General features: G+C 34.5%; 1 protein-coding gene across 14 annotated transcripts in view; it reads right to left on the bottom strand.

Moving 5' to 3' along the window:
- The window catches only part of PIKFYVE (phosphoinositide kinase, FYVE-type zinc finger containing), a 98,746-nt gene that overhangs the window by 10,194 nt on the left and 69,829 nt on the right, over nucleotides 1-18,723 (bottom strand). For 10 of the 14 annotated variants that reach the window (XM_058300264.2, XM_071216162.1, XM_071216156.1 and 7 more), the window contains 13 exons: nucleotides 18,038-18,209; nucleotides 15,920-16,098; nucleotides 13,908-14,021; nucleotides 13,363-13,471; nucleotides 13,101-13,255; nucleotides 12,126-12,216; nucleotides 9,181-9,241; nucleotides 8,020-8,154; nucleotides 7,099-7,219; nucleotides 5,371-5,466; nucleotides 2,880-2,963; nucleotides 1,947-2,044; nucleotides 159-323 (listed from right to left, as the gene is read on the bottom strand). In XM_058300264.2, the coding sequence (XP_058156247.1) occupies nucleotides 159-323; nucleotides 1,947-2,044; nucleotides 2,880-2,963; nucleotides 5,371-5,466; nucleotides 7,099-7,219; nucleotides 8,020-8,154; nucleotides 9,181-9,241; nucleotides 12,126-12,216; nucleotides 13,101-13,255; nucleotides 13,363-13,471; nucleotides 13,908-14,021; nucleotides 15,920-16,098; nucleotides 18,038-18,209 (1,580 nt within the window). The remainder of the gene's footprint in view (nucleotides 1-158; nucleotides 324-1,946; nucleotides 2,045-2,879; nucleotides 2,964-5,370; nucleotides 5,467-7,098; nucleotides 7,220-8,019; nucleotides 8,155-9,180; nucleotides 9,242-12,125; nucleotides 12,217-13,100; nucleotides 13,256-13,362; nucleotides 13,472-13,907; nucleotides 14,022-15,919; nucleotides 16,099-18,037; nucleotides 18,210-18,723) is intronic. The other 4 variants (XM_071216160.1, XM_071216157.1, XM_058300270.2 and 1 more) reach the window with 1 other exon arrangement.

Raw genomic sequence — 18,723 nt, forward strand, 5'->3', positions numbered from 1 at the left:
CCATGCTTTTTCAACTCTAACACAATGAGGTCTAAGAAGAGAAGGAAAGCCCTGGGTTCAGCAGTCAGAATTATCTACTTAAGGCTATAAGGGGAATAAGCATCTAAAGTAAGTAAATCAAAGCCTAGAGCAAGTACATTCGATCTCCTTTAACACACCTTGAGACTCAATGCCTTGATTCTCCGTCCCCTCCTTGCCCGTCTGCCCAACCTGGTAGTAAGCACTATCTGCTCCACGTAAGGTTTCTCTCTTCTGGGAAGAGAGATCAGGGCTTTTCCCTGCTGTCCCCCGGAAGAAGGACAACACTCCAGAAGCCTTTTTGGCTAAAAATAAGAGGTAACATATTAATTTTTTAAGTACAGGTCACTGCAGGTAGAAAAATAAAAATTTTTAACTCATTGCTGTTAGCAGTAACCATTATATGAGGGTAATAAATATGAATAATACTGATGCTTTCATTTACATAGATTATTATTCCACATATTTCTGCTTTCTTAAGCAGTCAAGCACCCTTATTAACATAAACATCGAAAGAGAGCAATCCTCAGACAGTTGAGAATCAAAATATGAAAAATTCTATAAAAGTCTTTCTAAAAATATCTTTCAAAGGCAATCATACTATCTAAAAAAATAAGATGAAGTTAGGGCTGGGGTCTTTAAAATATTACAATATAGTTAACCTAATACAAAACAATTTTACAAGCTATGAGAATTCAGAGTTAAAGATAACATCTTCATATTGTGTTCCTACATTTTAATGTGAAACACAAGATTTCATTTTTAGCATCTTTCAAAAAGTAGGCAGTGTAAATGACCAAGAACAGTACTAAAGTTTGCTCTATACTTTTATTCTTAGTTTTGAGCTTCATCACATTATTAGCATGTATGATTCTAATCTAACATCATTTATCGTGTATAAAACCCACGGAAAACATCAATCATAAAGTCCTTACTTGGGGTGGTAGATACCATTATTGCCTCCTTAATATTCACTCCCCCCTTGTTTCTTACTAACGGAACTCCAGTGTGTTGCGACAAAACTATGTAGAGCCTCAATACAAATAAGCCAGCCAGGGCAGTGCTGCTCACTCCCTTCTTGGTCTCCTGTGCAGGAAGGGGAGTCCTACCTATGACCAATAAAACTTAAGGAGAAGCTTCTGCTTTCCTAATAAATAGAAAAAGCTGCAGCTTGCACTTACCTTCTTCCTGACTCAAATGCAGATATTAAATGGAACATTTGTAATAATAAGAAAAAAAAAATCAAGAGAATCATAAACTATCTCTACATTGTCATGAACCAATGCTAGCAACTGCCCACCTTCAGACAGTGCTATTTTAGAGACCTAAACTGACATTTGTTTAAGCTCCCCACACTCAGCCGAACTTTCTGTTACTTGTAGCTGAATGCATTCCTAACTGATGAAGTCAAAGAGATCCAAGTTTAAATCCCAGCTTTACCACTAACTATATACTCTTGAACAGTTTACTTAAAGTCTCAACTTCCTTATCTGAAAAATGGGAATATGTCGAATAACACTTAAATAGTTATCAGGGAGACTAAAGAAGAAATGCATGAAAAGTTCTTTTAACAAAACAAACAATACTGTAAAAATGAAAAAAAAGAGTTGCTTTTGTGTTTCTTAGGTTGTACACACTTTAAAGGGAAAGCTTTAGGAAGGCAGATCCTGTTTCTTTTTGTATAAACCAAGGAGCTTCTCGTAGTTTGAAATTCAGTAAAAACCTGAACTTACATTTAAGATAAGAATTGAAGAAAAGCAAAACATATAAAAGAAGATATGTAAACATTTTTTAAGTCTGTATTATATTTCAAAGACCAGAAATAGTATATCCTTGCCAAATGGCATTTCTTAATGTGTCCTTTAAAATGGAGTATTTCTAACCACAAATAAAACTAATTATAAGTACTTCTCCATTTGTAAGCTTACTTGGTTGTGGTTCTGCTTCGGCTGTACGGTTTGTCTGTCCTCCACTGATCTCAGGTAATCTAATAGGGCTGCTACTCTTTGGTCTGCTGTCTAAAGTACTAAAGTGAAAAACAAAGAAAAAGTTGGTTTTGTGCTATTCAGATAGAAAATAATAAGTACTCTGATTCCCACCTCATCTCTTCCCTACTTAACCCCGCCCACAGTATTAGAAATCTCCATAGTTTCTTTAAACACAAATTAGAACATAAAACAAAGTCTTGAATTTCGTCTACTGGACTTTAAAATAAAGTCAAATGTAATAACTATAATGTAATAAAAAAAAATGTATGACAGCATAGGCTTTTATAATATTTTCCTACATCCATTACAATTGTATTAGTACCTAATATAATTAGTATTAACTAGTAGTTAACTAGTAGTCAAACATCTATAAAAAATATCAATTTCGCATGCTGGCCACCATAATGAAAGACATTCATCAAATTTTATCCTGTTAGTTGGCAAACCTGTTTCACTAAAAATCATAATAATAAGCCTATGACTATTTTGAATGTCTAAAATACTCAACATGCTAAAAGAATGGTGTTTTGCTTTGGTTGCTTTTTTAAAAAACTATTAAGATCTTTAATTATAGAAAATTCACAGAGTCAAGCAGTTGCTTACTATTTCAAAAGTTACTATATTTCTAAATGAAAACAGAATCAAATGTTGAAAGTTATGACAATTATCAGCAAACTGTATCCTAAGGGACTATTTAAGGTCTTATGCTAGACTTGAATTTTGTTGTATCAGTATTGGCTGAAATATGAATGCCATTATCTGAACCCTAGGAATTTTCATTCTTATAATATGCTAACATAAAACTGAAGTATAAGCATTTTAAAAAGGATGACAAAACTGAATTGAAATAGATTCTACTCAATCATGGATCACCTATTTGTCTGAAGCCCTTCTTCGGCACTGTTCCGCAGAGTCACTTTGGATAATTCCTCTAAGGCATTTCGGTATTCTTTACAACTTAGGGTGAAAAGAGTTGAAAAATGTTAAACGTTAAGCTCTTCTTTAAAAATAAATTATATGCTTTAGAATTAGCTTTGAATTATAGAAAAACAGTCATTATCAAAAAGAATCCACAGACAATGGAATACTATTCAGCCATAAAAAGCAATGAGTTTGATGCATGCTACAACAAGGATGAACTCTGAAAACATTATGCTAAGTTGCATAAGCCAGGCACAAAAGGGCAAATTCTGTGTGATCCCACTTATAAGAAATATCTAGAATACGCAGCTTCATAGTAGCAAAGTAGATTAGCGATTAAGAGAGGCTTGGGGGAGGAGGATGGAGAGTTTTTGCTTAATGAATACAGAGTTTGTTCTGGGTGAGAAAAAGTTTTGGTAGTAGATGGTGGAGATGGCTGCACAATATTGTGAATGTAATTAATACTAAAGAATTGTACACTTAAAAATGTTTATAACAGCAAGTTTTGTTATATATAGGTTAGCACAATAAAAATAAATTTTAAAAAAGAAGTGTCCATATTAAACAAATACATATGACTTAATTAACAGAGGTCATCAAGTAGATGCTTCATGAGAAAAACCAATGCTTTCACACAGAATAATACAAATATGACCCACAACACACCAACTAGTACCATCCTCCTAAACAATGATTACAAATGCTTACTTATTAACATTTAGATCACATGCCTTCAGGGGTTGAACAGGTAATTTGCAAGTATGACACTTCAGGGTTTAGTGCAATAGAATGGAAAGGAACTTGGGAGTGCTTTCCCACTTAAAGGTACTGAACTTCAAGAAAAAGAAAAGAAAATTCTTTTATAATGTTGCATTGGCCAAAAAAATCCTGGATCAGCAGTCTGGGAGACCTAATTTAGATAAATCAGATATAAAGGAACATGAGAGGCATCTTGGGGGTATTATTTTTCTAAAACATTGGAAAAAAGTTAAATTCAACTAGAATAAATTGCTCCCTAATAGTACAAAAGATGTTTTATTTGATTGGCTCTCCTATCTTTCTTATCTAAGAAAGTATGACTAATCAATAAATTGAAAAGTAAATACTATTGTTTTAAAGTTCAAAAGACAAAGATAAAAAATTCAAATGGCATTTTATAAAGGAAAAAATTGCTCATTACCCAAACAGTAAACTCTAAATTCTATAAAGGCAGAAGCATATAAATCTATCCTGTTTCTTCCTGTATAACTGATATATAATATACCACATATTATAGATAGTAAAATATTTGACTTACTAAGTAATAGCTATTTACTGAGCTCTTAATTCCCTGCAACCAGTATTCTAAAAAAAATAAAATAAAAAATTGTAATGCTTTCCAAAGGGGAAAAAAAATTTAATTAAACATCTTAGATTCTATGTAAATTAAGTTTAACCCCTGCCAAGATAACTTTGAGATTAAAAGTTTTAGTAATAACAGTGCTTTTAGACATAATACATAAGTATTTTTAAAGTGGGGTGCTTCTTTAAGGCACATGGTAACAGTAGGAATGTACATTAAAAAGTAAAAAATGTCTGTGAGTTAAGCATAGGAGTGGCATTACTCTAAGCAGGAAAACTACCTGATATGTATGTAAAAGCAAGAAGGAGAACAAGAGTACAAAATAGCTATTTTGATAATATAAGACAAATATAAGGTGGTATATCAATAAATAAGAAGAAACAAATTATGTGAGTGGATACAATGGATACATATTATAATAGAATGGATAAAAGGTTCACAGATTACTAAATAACTTGCATAGGGAATTTTGCTTATTAGGAACTTAAGAATCATCGTGTACCCCACTGGTTTAGGAAAGAGGATTTTGTTTTTTTCAATACAAAAAGAATAGGGAAACGGACTTGGCCAGCGGTTAGGGCATCCGTCTACCACATGGGAGGTCCACAGTTCAAACCCCGGGCCTCCTTGACCTGTGTGGAGCTGGCCCATGCGCAGTGCTGATGCGCGCAAGGTGTGCCCTAGCCACACAGGGGTGTCCCTCGTGTAGGGGTGTCCCCCGCGTAGGGGAGCCCCACGCACAAGGAGTGCGCCCATAAAGAGAGCGGCCCAGCGCAAAAGAAAGAGCAGCCTGCCCAGGAACGACGCTGCACACACTTTCCGTGCTGCTGACGACAACAGAAGCGGACAAAGAAACAAGACGCAGCAAATAGACACAGAGAACAGACAACTGGGGGAGGGGGGGAATTAAATAAATAAATAAATCTTTTAAAAAAAAACAAAAAGAATAGGCTATTGTGTCCAAAGGATATTTATTTTATTTATATTTAATCATTTTGTTTTACACTATGTGGGAAAGATCCAAAAAAAAAGATGATGAATAAACATGTCCAAAATAGATAGATGGAAGCATAGGTTTTAAAAAAGATCCATGAATAATACCTGAGGGCAAAAGCAATGATGGAGCTGGGCTCTTTCTCACAGACTGCAATGGGCACCCGTTCGTGTTCATACATTAAGTAGTGTTTATCTGGATCACTGTTTAAAATTTAAAAATACATACATAAGAACAAAATTAGCAGAAAATCATATACACAGACCATTAACACATTATGCAAGTAAATCTCAAGAAAACCTTAACTAAATATTTGCATACCAAGATTATAATTAAGACAAAATGTATGCAGATATTAAGAACTAGAACCAGGTAGGGAACTAAAATTTGAAGGTAATTTAAAAATTATCAGAACTAGATTTCAAATCAGAGGGTTCTGAAATAGATACTCCAATCAAAGCTTTCTGCGAAAGAGTAAAATCTTTGTTCTGTGTAAGCTTGAGAGAAAAATATAGAAATTGTGATGAAGATGTTTTATTAATCTAACACTAAATAATGCAACATAGCCACTCTTCTAATTTTATCAATGGTATGACTCCATTTGAACCCCAAATCTTGCTCCCCTTGACTTCTACCCTAACTTCACAGGAACTATTATTGGCAGATTCATTCATTTATATAATAGCTATTTACTACTCTCCTACCTAACATGTGCCAGGGAAATAATACTGTGAAAATCTATACTAAGCACCTAACACAAGCTATATGTTAATGATAAATTATTTTAAAAAATAGTTGTTCAAGAATTTGCAGAAGAATGGGGTCAAGAAACAAATAGTGCTAAGCATTAACATAATCACTATCTGTGATAAGTGCTGTGAAGGAACTATGACAGCATAATAAAAAGACTTCATGTGGCTTAAGGGGTTAGGAAGGTCTAGGAAGGTTTTCCTGAGAAGAATGAATGATGATTAAGAAAGCTTAGAGCATGTGCAAGTTCGTAAAATAGAAGGAAATACAAACTTTTCAGGAAACTGAGACACTCATCTGAAGAAGGAAAAATAAGCACCTTTTGTATACTACGGTCATGGGACATATATACTGTATTGTTACTCTACTCATCTCCTCCACAAGACTGAGAGCTCCTGAGGGCATGGTTTTTATCTTATCACTCTTATTCTACATCTTGGGGCACTCCATAAGAGTTTAAAGATTGACTGAATAAATAAGTACAGTAAAGAAAGAAAAAGAGGCCTTATAAACAAATGTCCACCCTTTGGATTATATTTGTACCAATATAACAAGAACAGTGTCTGATGACCATACAAGTCAACCTGCTGAAGAAAAACAAATTTCCACAGCCAACCTATATTCTTTCCCACTCTGGGTGAGCCCTATATAAAAACTGACCATATGAAAACTTGTTAGAGTCACTGTAATTCATCCCCACAGCTAGAAATGACCCATGTCCCAGTAAACTATTAGGTCAATAAGATCATCCTCCCATACAAAAAGCAATATATTTTTTGATTATGAGATGAATGGATACAGCAATGTAGCTTCAAAAATACATATTTAAACAATTATTTTCAAAACCAATAACCTCAAGCATTAAACAATATTAGTTAATACTTTCTTCACCCACTTAACTACATGTTCCACAAAATACATTGCTTTTATTTAATACTATGACAAAATGAAATTTAGGATTTAGGAATATTTAAATAAAGAAAAATAAACATTTTAAAATGTAGAGAATAAATCTATAGAGGAAGATTTTTAAAATTAAGCAAAAATAAAATTGCCCAGTAACATCTGGCTTTTATAATACTTACAAAGGAAATGGAATAGGATTATAGCTATTTCCTGGAAGCAAATTTGCAAAGATGGCTTTCATGGTTGATTTTTCCTTCACCTGGCTGTCTGTGGATCCTAGCATATGTCCATCAAACACATCTAGGATGAAAAATATTCTATGTATATGTCAATATTCAGGAAGAATAAAAACTATAAAGTGTCATATATACATATATATATATACCGTAACTACCAATTATGGCCTAAAACTTCTCATCTAGGAATTGTGATCCTAGTAGGATGAAACAGGAAGCAAAAGTGAAGCATACATAGCATGGCTCTAAAGGGCACATTTTTCCACATTTTAACATCTCTGAAATGGGGAATCTTCATACTATTAATGGCTTCTTAAAATTGCAAGTGGTCAGACAGCAGCAGTGTGGTAAATACTGCCTGAGGATGTAGAAACTTAGTTATGCATACTGGGGCTATAACACCTGAGTTTGCTTGCAATTTTTAAAGACCATTTAGGTCTTTACAATTAAGTAGTTATGGCTTAATAGAAAGCAAGGAAAAGAGAAGCAAGTATAAATTTGCTATTAATGAAGAAAATATTCATTATTGGAGAACTAGCTGAAATTCTATTTTCTTACAAAGCAACAACCATGTGCTTTATGAGATATAAGAAAGTAATATCCGTAGAAAGTAGATGAAGCAGCATGACATTCTGTTACTGAGATATTTACATGTCAAGTAGGAAATATAAGGATAAAAAGCTATTTCCAGGTAAGGCTAAAAGAGCACTTTCAATAGTACCAAAAACAAACAAACAAACACAAAACCTAAGGAGTAAGAGAGGATACTGTCAAAGAATTAGCAGTGTTTTTCTTTCTTGGTAGTGCCTAAAAACCAAAAAATGCAGAGTCCACAAAGTACAGTACAAGTGACTTAAACTATACCTTCGGTACTGCTGGTATCTAATTCAGAGGGCCCTCCCCCCAGCTGCTCGGACATGACTTCAGGTGGAGTAGGCAACTGGAGGTGGGTAGAACTGGTGGAGCTCTGACTGGACAGGGTTGTTAAGAAGCGATCCTCTAAAGAAAAACACAATTGTAAATGAGTCGTTTAAAAATGCTAAGTCCTTGTCTACCTAATGTTAATATTTTTAAAATGGCAACTCATATTTCTACTTCCCAAAACACGGAATTTTAGCTTCTTCGAAATTATCTAGGCCATTTAGCCTAGAAATGGACACATAGAAATGGACACAACAATTCAGAGAGGTTAAATGACTTGGTAGTATTGCTACCAAGTCTGACTCCTATCCAATGCTCTTCACACAATACAACAGTGCCTACCTCAATAAAAGCTCATTCAGTTCAACAGGGAATGAAATGAGGATACTACTGGGAAAAAAATCACAAATTCATCCTGGGAGTAGGGGGAAGGACTCATTTAATTATAATAGAAAAAAATGTCAAGCATTATTAAGTCAAGCTCTTGTTGTATAAAGGCAGCTTAAGTAAATTTCCCTACAAATTTTCTAAGACGGCATCAAGTTATTCAATGAAATACTGTGAAAGAAATCTTAAGTCTAGAAAAGATTTTACTGACATAAAAATATAAATTAAACTCGCTAAGATTTTGCACTGAAATCTGAAGGTATTTTTTTTTTTTTGAGGTACCAAGGGCTGGAGATTGAAACTAGGACCTTGTATGTGGGAAGCCAGCACTCAACCACTGAGCCACATCGGCTTCCCTGTGTTGGTTTTTTCATTTTTTTTTTCGTTTCTTCAGGAGGCACCAGGAACTGAACCCAGGATCTCCCATGTGGGAGGCACGTGCTCAACAGCTTGAGGCACATCCATTTTTCCCTATTTTTGTTTTGTTTGTTCTTCCTCTAATGGGAGCCTTCTCTATCATGTATTTCTATATCTGAATTTATCTTCCTTCAATATACTTTATGATACTCTTAAGCTGACAAATGCTCAACAGGGAGAAAATATCTATGAGCAATTGCATCAGAAAAAAAATGCTTAAAATTAGCAGTTAAAAAAATTATATAGACTAAGAAATGTCTTTGAATCAATGGCAGGTGATCAATAGACTCAAGGACCAACCTTTTTCTCCATTTTGAAGTCCTGGAGAAATATTCCGTGGAGATGTATCCATTGCACTTATCTGTGGAGAAGTAGATACTTTATTCTAAGGAAATGACTAAAATTACATTTTTTAAATTCTCTTAACTCAACAGATCTTAAACTTTTCCATCTCAGGACCTCTTTACACTTTTAAGATTTAGTAAGGATCCCCAATTAGCTTTTGTTTCTGTGAATTATAGCTTTGAGGCCATAATTTTACCTTATTAGAAATCAGAATTAAGAAAATTTTAGATCATGCATTTATTAGTTCATTAAAAAAATAATAAGCCCATGGCATATTAACATAAATACTTTTAATTTAAAAAAAACTTGTTTTAAAAAACTGAATGAACGGCATTGTTGTACCCTTTCATAAATATCTTTAATGTCTAATACAGGACAGCTAGGTTCATAAATTGTTTCTACATTCAATCGATTTACTGTTTTGGTTAAGTATTTAAAGAAAATCTAGCCTCAAGCAGATAGGCATTTGAAAAAAGAACTCACAGACACCCTGAAAGGGTCTCAGACTCCCAGGATTCTTTAGCCACACTTTGAGAATACTGGTGTAAACAGTAGCTCACTTCTTTTTTAAATTTTTAAGAAACTTCAGATTACAGAAATGTTACATAAAAAATATAGGGGATTCCTATATGTCCCATCCCCTCCCCCAGTAGCTCACTTCTTAGCATGAAAGAATTTAGGAATTATTTACCATTATCCATCTAAGCCCAGTACTCTTTATTAGGCACTGGGCTTTCTCAAATCTCACATACATAGAGATAGATAGATAGATAGATAGATAGATAGATAGATAGATAGATAGATAGATAGATAGATAGATAGATAGATTATAGGTTCTACAATCTATTTTTTTTTTAATGTTACATTAAAAAAATATAAGAGGTTTCCATATACCCCCCACCCCCTCTCACCCCACTCCTCCCACATCAACAACCTCTTTCATCATTGTGGCACATTCATTACATTTGGTGAATACATTTTGGAGCACTGCTGCACAACATGAATAATAGTTTACATCGTAATAAAATGAGATATATTGTAAATGACTGTAAGTCCCATGTACAATTTGGTAACAAAGCCATTTTGCAGGTCTTTGCTTAAAAGTTACCATATGAAAGAGACCTTTTCCTGACCACCCTACATAAAATAGTCCACCATCACCACCTGCTCCTTCAGCAATACTCTATCTTCCTTAGTTTTTTTCTTCATTGCCATTTAATCTTTATTTTTTTAAATGTTAAATTTCTTATGGATTCATTTGTTTATTGTTGGTCTCTCCCTCATTAGACAAATGTTCCACAAGGACAGTAATTATGGCCTTTGTTCCAAACTGTGTGCCTTGTATTTAGAACACTGCCCAATCTGCAGTAAGCACCCAAGAACTATTTATCACGTGAATGAAAATAAAGGCAGTACCACGTTTTCAAATAAGCTTTCAATCTTTTGAAAAGATGACAGTCTGTTGAAGGACTTTGCACTTTCAATTCTGTGTTTATATGCAGTACTATAATTTACAGGTCTCACACCATTAGCTTTGCAGTTTCTTCAGTAGGCAAGTGGAAAGGCCACCAGCAGTCTCTGCTCATGACTAGCCCTAGTCTAGGTAGTGAATACTAATATATAGAGCATCTTTACTTACTTCATTCTCACTCTCACCTAAATTTTAAGGAAAAGCAATTCCTACACGGGTGTTTAAGAGACAAAAAGGAATTCATTTATATATCACTAAATAACACAAAGTCTAAGGCCCTTGGATTCATCATTCCATGAAGATATTCCTCTACAAATACTACACAGTTGTATCAAAAAAAAAAGCTCTCTCAAAAGCCCTCATGATATGAGAACATTAAGCCTTTAAAATATACTGGCCTGGCATTAATTCAGTAGACATAAGGTCAATGCAGTAGGCAGAATTCTAAGATGGTCCCAAGATTCTGAGTCCCTAGTGTGCACACACCTTCTCCCAATTATTTAAATCAAATAATAATTTAGGTACTTCTGTGAAGGAATTTTGCAGAATTAACTAAGGTCCCAAATAAGTTGACCTTAAAATAGGGAAACTGTCCAGGTGAGTTTGGCCTAAAACACATAAGCCTTTTAGATCTGTGTCTAGAGATCAGAGACAGAGGAAGAGATCTGATACACGAGAAGGACTCTATCATTTCTGCAGGCTTTGAAGATGGAGCCATGGAAAACAATTGTGGGTAGCCTCGCAGAGCTGAGAATGGTTCCAGTCAATAGCCAGCAAGAAAATGAGGGGCTCTGTCCTACAACCATAAGGACTGAATTCTGCCAACAACTTGAATGAGCTTGGATGAGAATCCTAAACTTCGTGTAAGAGAGTAAGCAGCCTCTTTCAGCAACATAAGATTCTGAGCTGAAACCCAGTCATGCCTACCACATTCAAACCCATGGAAATTGTGAGATAATAAATTTGTTTTGTTTTAGGCAATAGGTTTGTTAGACAACAGTAGAATTAATACATTTAGAAATGGCTAATTAAATCAATGTGCAGAATTAACCCAGGTCAGGCCCCTTAAGAAAAGTTTCTTAAAGCATAGAGATGAAGAACACCTAAAACTGCATAGTAAAGTAAATTAGGATTCTACTTTATACTTAGAGCAACCACAACTTCTCCCTTCTAGCAGTTACTGTCACCATGATACTCTCCCCTGACAATACCAGCAGATAGTAGTTTTTTGGTAAATGTTTTAAATGAATTAATTATAACATCATGCTATTTCAGGCTAGTATATAAAAGTAATCCAGCCCATGTCTCCCTGAATTTTATTTCAAGATGGAAAACCTTATTTAATATTATTAATAATCTGCCACTTCTAAGTGTCATAAATTAAAATAACTATGTTTATATCAATAAAGGACTAGAGACATTTTATTACCTTGCTTTCTTCTCCTTGTCTCAGTCTTCCAGGACTTGGAGGAACTGAAGGTCTCTTTCTACCCTTTTCTTGCTGGAAAAGATCCTGTAACCTGTGATCCAAAGGGGGAGTCATATACAGTTTTGCTTCTAGTAGCCTGAATTACGTCCACAAATTTTCTCTTTATAACTTTGAAACCACAGTAATTAAATGTCCCTATTTGGATTGTAATAGATTTTAAAGTTGTAAATAAATAAGCTTTTGTCCTGTTTCTAATGATCTAATCTAGAGTTCTTGTTGATTTGACTGTAGTTGTAAAAGGAGAAAGCAAGTTGTTATAGAGACAGCATGACATAATGGAGAAAAGGATGGACTGATTTTCTATAGACCTGAGCTCAAATCCCAGCTTTGAAAATTAATAGCTGTATAATCTTGGTCTGGAATCATAGTTCCCTCAACTGTAACATGGAGACAGTATATACTTAGTAGGACTCATAAAAATCAAAAGAAAGAGTAGCCTAATGCTTTATTTAGTTCCTAGCATAATCCAAGTGCTCAATAAATGTTAACTATAATCATCTGAACATTGAAATAAGCATTAAAGAAAAAAATTTCCATAAATAAATATTTAAATAAAGGTATAAGATATGCCTAATAATATATTTCAAATTCCTGGTCTAAAAACCAACAGTCACTCCATGGCATGCTAATTCAGTTAAATTTAATTCAACTAGCACATATACTAAAAGTACATGAAAGTATATGAAACAGACTGTTCTCATCTTTGGTTTTTATATCTTCACAAACTACCTAAAGATTAGCACATATATTTTAAAGGAGGAAAGGGGGTGAGGTGGTTGTGACAGAAACAAAAGCCTCTTTAACTTGAGAGTAAAATGAAACATCTAAAATTAATAAAGGCATTTAAATTAAAAATATCACGGCATGGCAAATTTGGCAATAATACTAAAGAAACACCAGCCTGCAAGGTCATACCTGTTATTCCAAGCTTGCAGCACCTCACATAGACTTTGCTTTTTGGCAATGAGAGACTCAAAGATTGACTGCAGTTGCTGAGGGGTATCTACAGAGGATGACATAAGCCTTGCTTGCATCTTTTCAGTCCAGGTCTTGAATTCACCTTCTTCCATCTAGAAACAATTTCAGAAATCTGAGACACTATACAAGTCAAACCCAAAAAAGCACTTCTACCTTAATAATACTTAACATTTTGATTTTCTGTTAAACAAATGATTACCTCTTTTTGTGCAAAGATATCTTCCATTTTTTCCTCTCTAGTTTTGCTAAATGTATCTGTTTTCAAAGATGCAAGTCTTTCATCAACAGCAAGATAAACCTGTGATACTCTAGCAATATATATAAAAACAGAACATTTAACATTTTAGAGAAGGTAGAATTGAATTTTTAAATATCAGATCAGAAAAAAGACAACATTACATACAAAACTATAACTGTAATTATGTTTTATCTAATTAAGAATCAAATATAATTTTGTAGAGGAAAGATGACCTGAAAGTTTATATTAAAATTTTAACAACTGTTATGACTGTTTTACTTCTTTTTAAAATACTTTTCTGTATTGTTTACATTTTTCTTTTTTACAGCAAGTATTATAACATTATATGAGAAAAATACACTATTTACATTTTCAAAAAAAGTTAAACTGAAAGGTAATTTTAATAAATTTCTGATTAAAATAAAAAATTTTGATATTTTAAAATAGCTATAGATTACACAGCACATTAAACCAAAACAGAAGGTCAAAGAAACTAATGCACTTACTTTTGAAAAAAGTCCTTCAGATCCTGAAGAAGAGACACTTTTAATGGGGCCTGACGTTTAATGAATATTTTGGGGAGTGGAACACATACTTCAAGAAGACGAATGGGAGAATAACTGAGAGAAGAAAATACAAGAAACAGTAGAAAAATGAAAAAATATTTTAATATTTGAGTTAGAGGTTTGTCATGAAGGTGAACTAAATAAATTGAGGCATAAGAGAAAAAGTTTCTATTAAATGGCATTTTTAAACAATCATAAAGATACTGAAGCCAACTTCAGCCGTTATAAATATCCTCCCAATTCTGAAGGGATTTTTTATTTGTTTTGTTTGTTTTTCCACTGTAATCTGGTACCAGCATTTATCTCCTGAGGTATTCTCATCTGCTACAAAATCAAAAATGACTGTGATATAAACTTTGTCTATGAACAAAGAGAGCCATTCCTTCCTACAATTAGCTTAGACACAGGTACTTATTACCTTTCCAGCTCCAAAGGATTCTTCATGAGTCTGTATTCCTTTCTACCTGAGGGTTATGTTGTCTAGTAAATGCTATACCCACATCTAGGTCCTGGGTCCACAGTAAAAAGCTCTTGCTTAAAAAAGGAAGTAACGAAGTAAGGGGAAACAGATGTGGCTCAAACAATTGAGCTCCCATGCACTATATGGTGAGAGCAAGCTGGTCCACGCAGTGAGCTGGCCCACGCAGAGTGCCAGCCCACACGGAAATGCAGCCCTGCGCAGGAGTGCCACCCTGCATGGGAAAGCCACCCCACGCAGGAGTGCCAGCCTATACAGAGAGCTGGTGCAGCAAGATGACACAACAAGAGACACAGAGGAGAGAAAATAAGATGTAGCAGAACAGGGAGCTGAGGTGGCACAAGAGAGTAATCACCTCTCTCCCACTCTGGAAGGTCCCAGGATTATTAGTTCCCAGAGTCGCCTAATGAGAATACAAGCAGACACAGAAGAACACACAGCGACTAGACATAGAGAGCAGACAACAGGGACCAGCGGGGGGGAGGGCAGAAATAAATAAAAAATAAATCTTTAAAAAAAAAAAAGGGAAATAAGCACTAATTAGCACATATTTCCTGAGAACCTATTATGTGTCAGACACTGTTTTAGATGCTGAAGATAAAACCCTAAACAAAGGCCAAAATTTCTACCCTTGCAATTCAGAAATAACATGACTCAGGTAATAAAACATTTAAAATACATATGGAAAGCAGTTGTGGCTCAACTGATAGAGCATCCACCTACCATATGGAGTGTCCAGGGTTCAATACCCAGGGCCTCCTGACCCATGTGGTGAGCTGGCCCATGCACAGTGCTGCCACGCACAAGGAGTATCATGCCATACAGGGGTGTCTCATGCCATGCAGGGGTGTCCCCCCATAGGGGAGCCCCATGCACAAGGAGTGCACCCTGTAAGGAGAGCTGCCCTGCATGAAGAAAGCGCAGCCTGCCCAGAAGTGGCACCACACACACGGAGAGCTGACACAGCGAGATGACGCAACAAAAAGAGACACAGATTCCTGGTACCGCTGACAAGAATCCAAGTGGACATAGAAGAACACACACAGCGAATGGACACAGAAAGCAGACAATGGAGGGAAGAACGGGAGGTAGAGAAATAAATAAAATAAATAAATAAAATCTTAAAAAAAAATAGTGAAGACTTTGTGTAACATACTATATAATTCACATAAGAAAACTGTTATGTATCCAGTAAAAAAAAAAAAAAGTGAAGCTTATGGTAGCAGTTCAACCAGGGTTCAAATTTTGACTCCATCCCTTGCTAGCTCTATAAGAGAAGATAAGAATATCTACTCTTTAGGGCAATGGTAAGAATTAAGTAAAATAATATACTGAAAGCTTATTACAGTTTGGCCCTTGGCATTTGTGGGTGTGGGGAATGGTATACCCCCACAGATTAATTCAATCTAGTAACAGTGGAAATGTTACAAAGAATTCAAGGGAGTGCATGTCTAAGGTCCCTATAACGTCTTACCTGAAAGATGCCACCATCTGGTTATAGGAGAAATACTGGTGATAGTCATGGTGGATAGAGTGACCACATGGCTCAACATTGGCTCTACGAGTATACTGGTGCCCATAAAACCTAAGTTCAAGGTATTTTGCAAATGACATGGACCAGGATTCATTGGAAAGAGCAACAACTGGTGTTACCTGAAATTCAGCATAAATAGTTTAAGTCATCTAATCACAGATTGAGAATCACACTTTAAAAATTAATGTATTTTCTTTTCTAATACAAATCTGATATATTCAGATTGCAAAAAACTAGGAAAAGAAAGAAAAGTTAAAGGTGGGTGAGTTACCAGTATTTCTACTGCACACATCAATGTGCTAGTATATATTTACTTTCTTTCTATAGAATACATGTATGCACAGCCAGGGTATTTGTAAATAAAATTTCTTTCCTATAATTAGTTTCACAGGCTTTTTTTTTTTTTACTAGCAATATGTCATGAATATTTTCTCACATAAAATAATTTTATACAAGTTGATGTTTCATGGCTGTAGCATATCCCACTACATGGACCCTAGTGATGTGAACTTAAGATATTAACATTTTTCCTTTATTTTATCTTTAATTATGTCCCCAGAATAATTAATAAAAGTGGGAATTAGTGGGGCAAAGGGCATGAATAAGGTCTTTGATTCTTCTTGCCACATCGTCCTTCAAATTCTGGTGTAATTTACACAATCTCCAACAGAGAATACTCATTTCCCTACTTTCTTGCTATTGCTAGGAATTTTAAATCTTTGAAATGTGATTTCTTAAAAAAAAAAAAAATACAAAGAAAGATAAATAATACAAAAGCATTTCATAGGTCTTATTTATGCTTCTTTGACTAAAAATCAGTAAACTGATTTACACACATTTACCAACCATTTGTATTAAATTGCCTTGTCATGCCCTTGACCCATTTTTCTATTACCATGGTATATAGAAATTTAAAATGAATTAATATTTGGTCATAAATGATACCATTTTTTTGGCACATAGAAGTTTTCTATTTTTGTGTAACAAAATCATTTTTCATTTCCTTTCTAGCACAACTCCAAAGGCAGAAGTCTTCGTTTTAAAATAAAGTACATATGTCAAAGCATTTAAGACATAAAGAACAAATTTAAATTTCCTAGTAGTACACTGGTCAACCTACAGAAGTTCACGTATCCCACAACAAAATATGACCAGCTATAAAACAAGAAATAAAGGCCTATAAGAACTATAAAAAAAAAAACCCTGATAATTGATAGCCATGATTTTATGTCCATAAGTTTGCTGTTAAGGAAGGAATTAACCCAGATTTTGCATCCCCCAACAAGATATTGATACAGGCCATGCTATTATTTTATCTATAATTCCTATATGCCTTCCAAAACCACATAAAAACACCAAAAAAAAAAAAAAAAAGATAAAAATGAGGTTAAATTTGGCACATACTCATGACAAATCATTTAGATTAAAATAAAGTAGATACTGAAAACATAATACTGGCACCATATATTTGCTCCAGACTTAGAAAAGTAAAGAAAGTGAAACAAAAGAAATAAAACACATAGTTGTTTTCTTAAGAAAGTAACTGAAAACAAGTAGAGAACTATTTCAAAATGTTCTCATCTATATCTCTTAAGATAGAACTGCTGATATAGGCTCCAATTTATTATACAAACATTTTAGTACTGTATAATTACCTCTTTACAACTCTGTCTCCTGCCCTAGAGGACTAGAGACACACCTTACTCCTTTTTCATTCCTAGGGCCTAGCAAAGTACCTGGCACATTAATGGTAGTCAATAAGTGTTTGCAAGATGAATAAACACACACAATTGAGAAACTGATATGATCATATCTCAAGATACTTTATAGGACAGAGTACCTGTATTTTATTTAACTAATATATTCTTAAAATGTAATCTTCAAAAAACAAATGTTAAATTGAACACACAGAACTGGAGGGGAAGGTAAAGTTAATAAGAGCCCAAAGACAAACAATAAGTCCAAAATAATATGGACCAGCCTTTCCAACAAAAGAATTATATGAATAAAGAAATATATGGTTTTATATGAAACATTATAGTAACAGGGTACATTTACCTGTTTGCAGATTCTGCACCAGGAATATGTGAGAATTGTATGTTGATATCCAGGTACTGGAGAATCCAACTCCTTGAGGATTATCTGCACACAGCCTTGACCATGGACAAAGCGCCGAATATGATGCACCATGGGGGTGTCACAGAACATGCTAGGACACTGATAAGAAGGCCTTTGACAAACAAGAAAGTCCTTCTTACATTAACCATGAAACAGAGAAACAATGTATAATGAATAATGGCTTATCAGACCACTGTCAGGAAAGCACAGCATCCTTTCTAGAATAAGGATGTCCAGTGGACAAGCAACACAGGGCACTACTTATGCCGATCTATAGCTGCAGTAGAACATCCTGTGTTGAACACTGGCAGGGGGATAGTTTCCACTTTCTATGTGCCAAACATTTTTAAAACATCATCTCATTTTACCTATTAAAACCCTTGTAATCTCTGTGAATTGTTATCCCCTATAAATAGGGCTGGTAAAGATTAAATTACTTGTTCTTTGTCATATAAATGGCTAGTGACCGTGCTAAGACTTAAATTGCCTTGCTGATTTCAGTGCTTCTCCTGACTCTCATTTGAATCGCTATAAAAACAGACATTCTAAAAAATCTTAGGACTGGCAGGGTAATTAGATGGGCAAAGATTTGAGGAATATACTGGTTAAGATATACCAGTTAAAAT

The sequence above is a fragment of the Dasypus novemcinctus genome, chromosome 7 (assembly GCF_030445035.2).
Source record: "Dasypus novemcinctus isolate mDasNov1 chromosome 7, mDasNov1.1.hap2, whole genome shotgun sequence".
Classification (NCBI taxonomy): Eukaryota; Metazoa; Chordata; class Mammalia; order Cingulata; family Dasypodidae; genus Dasypus; species Dasypus novemcinctus.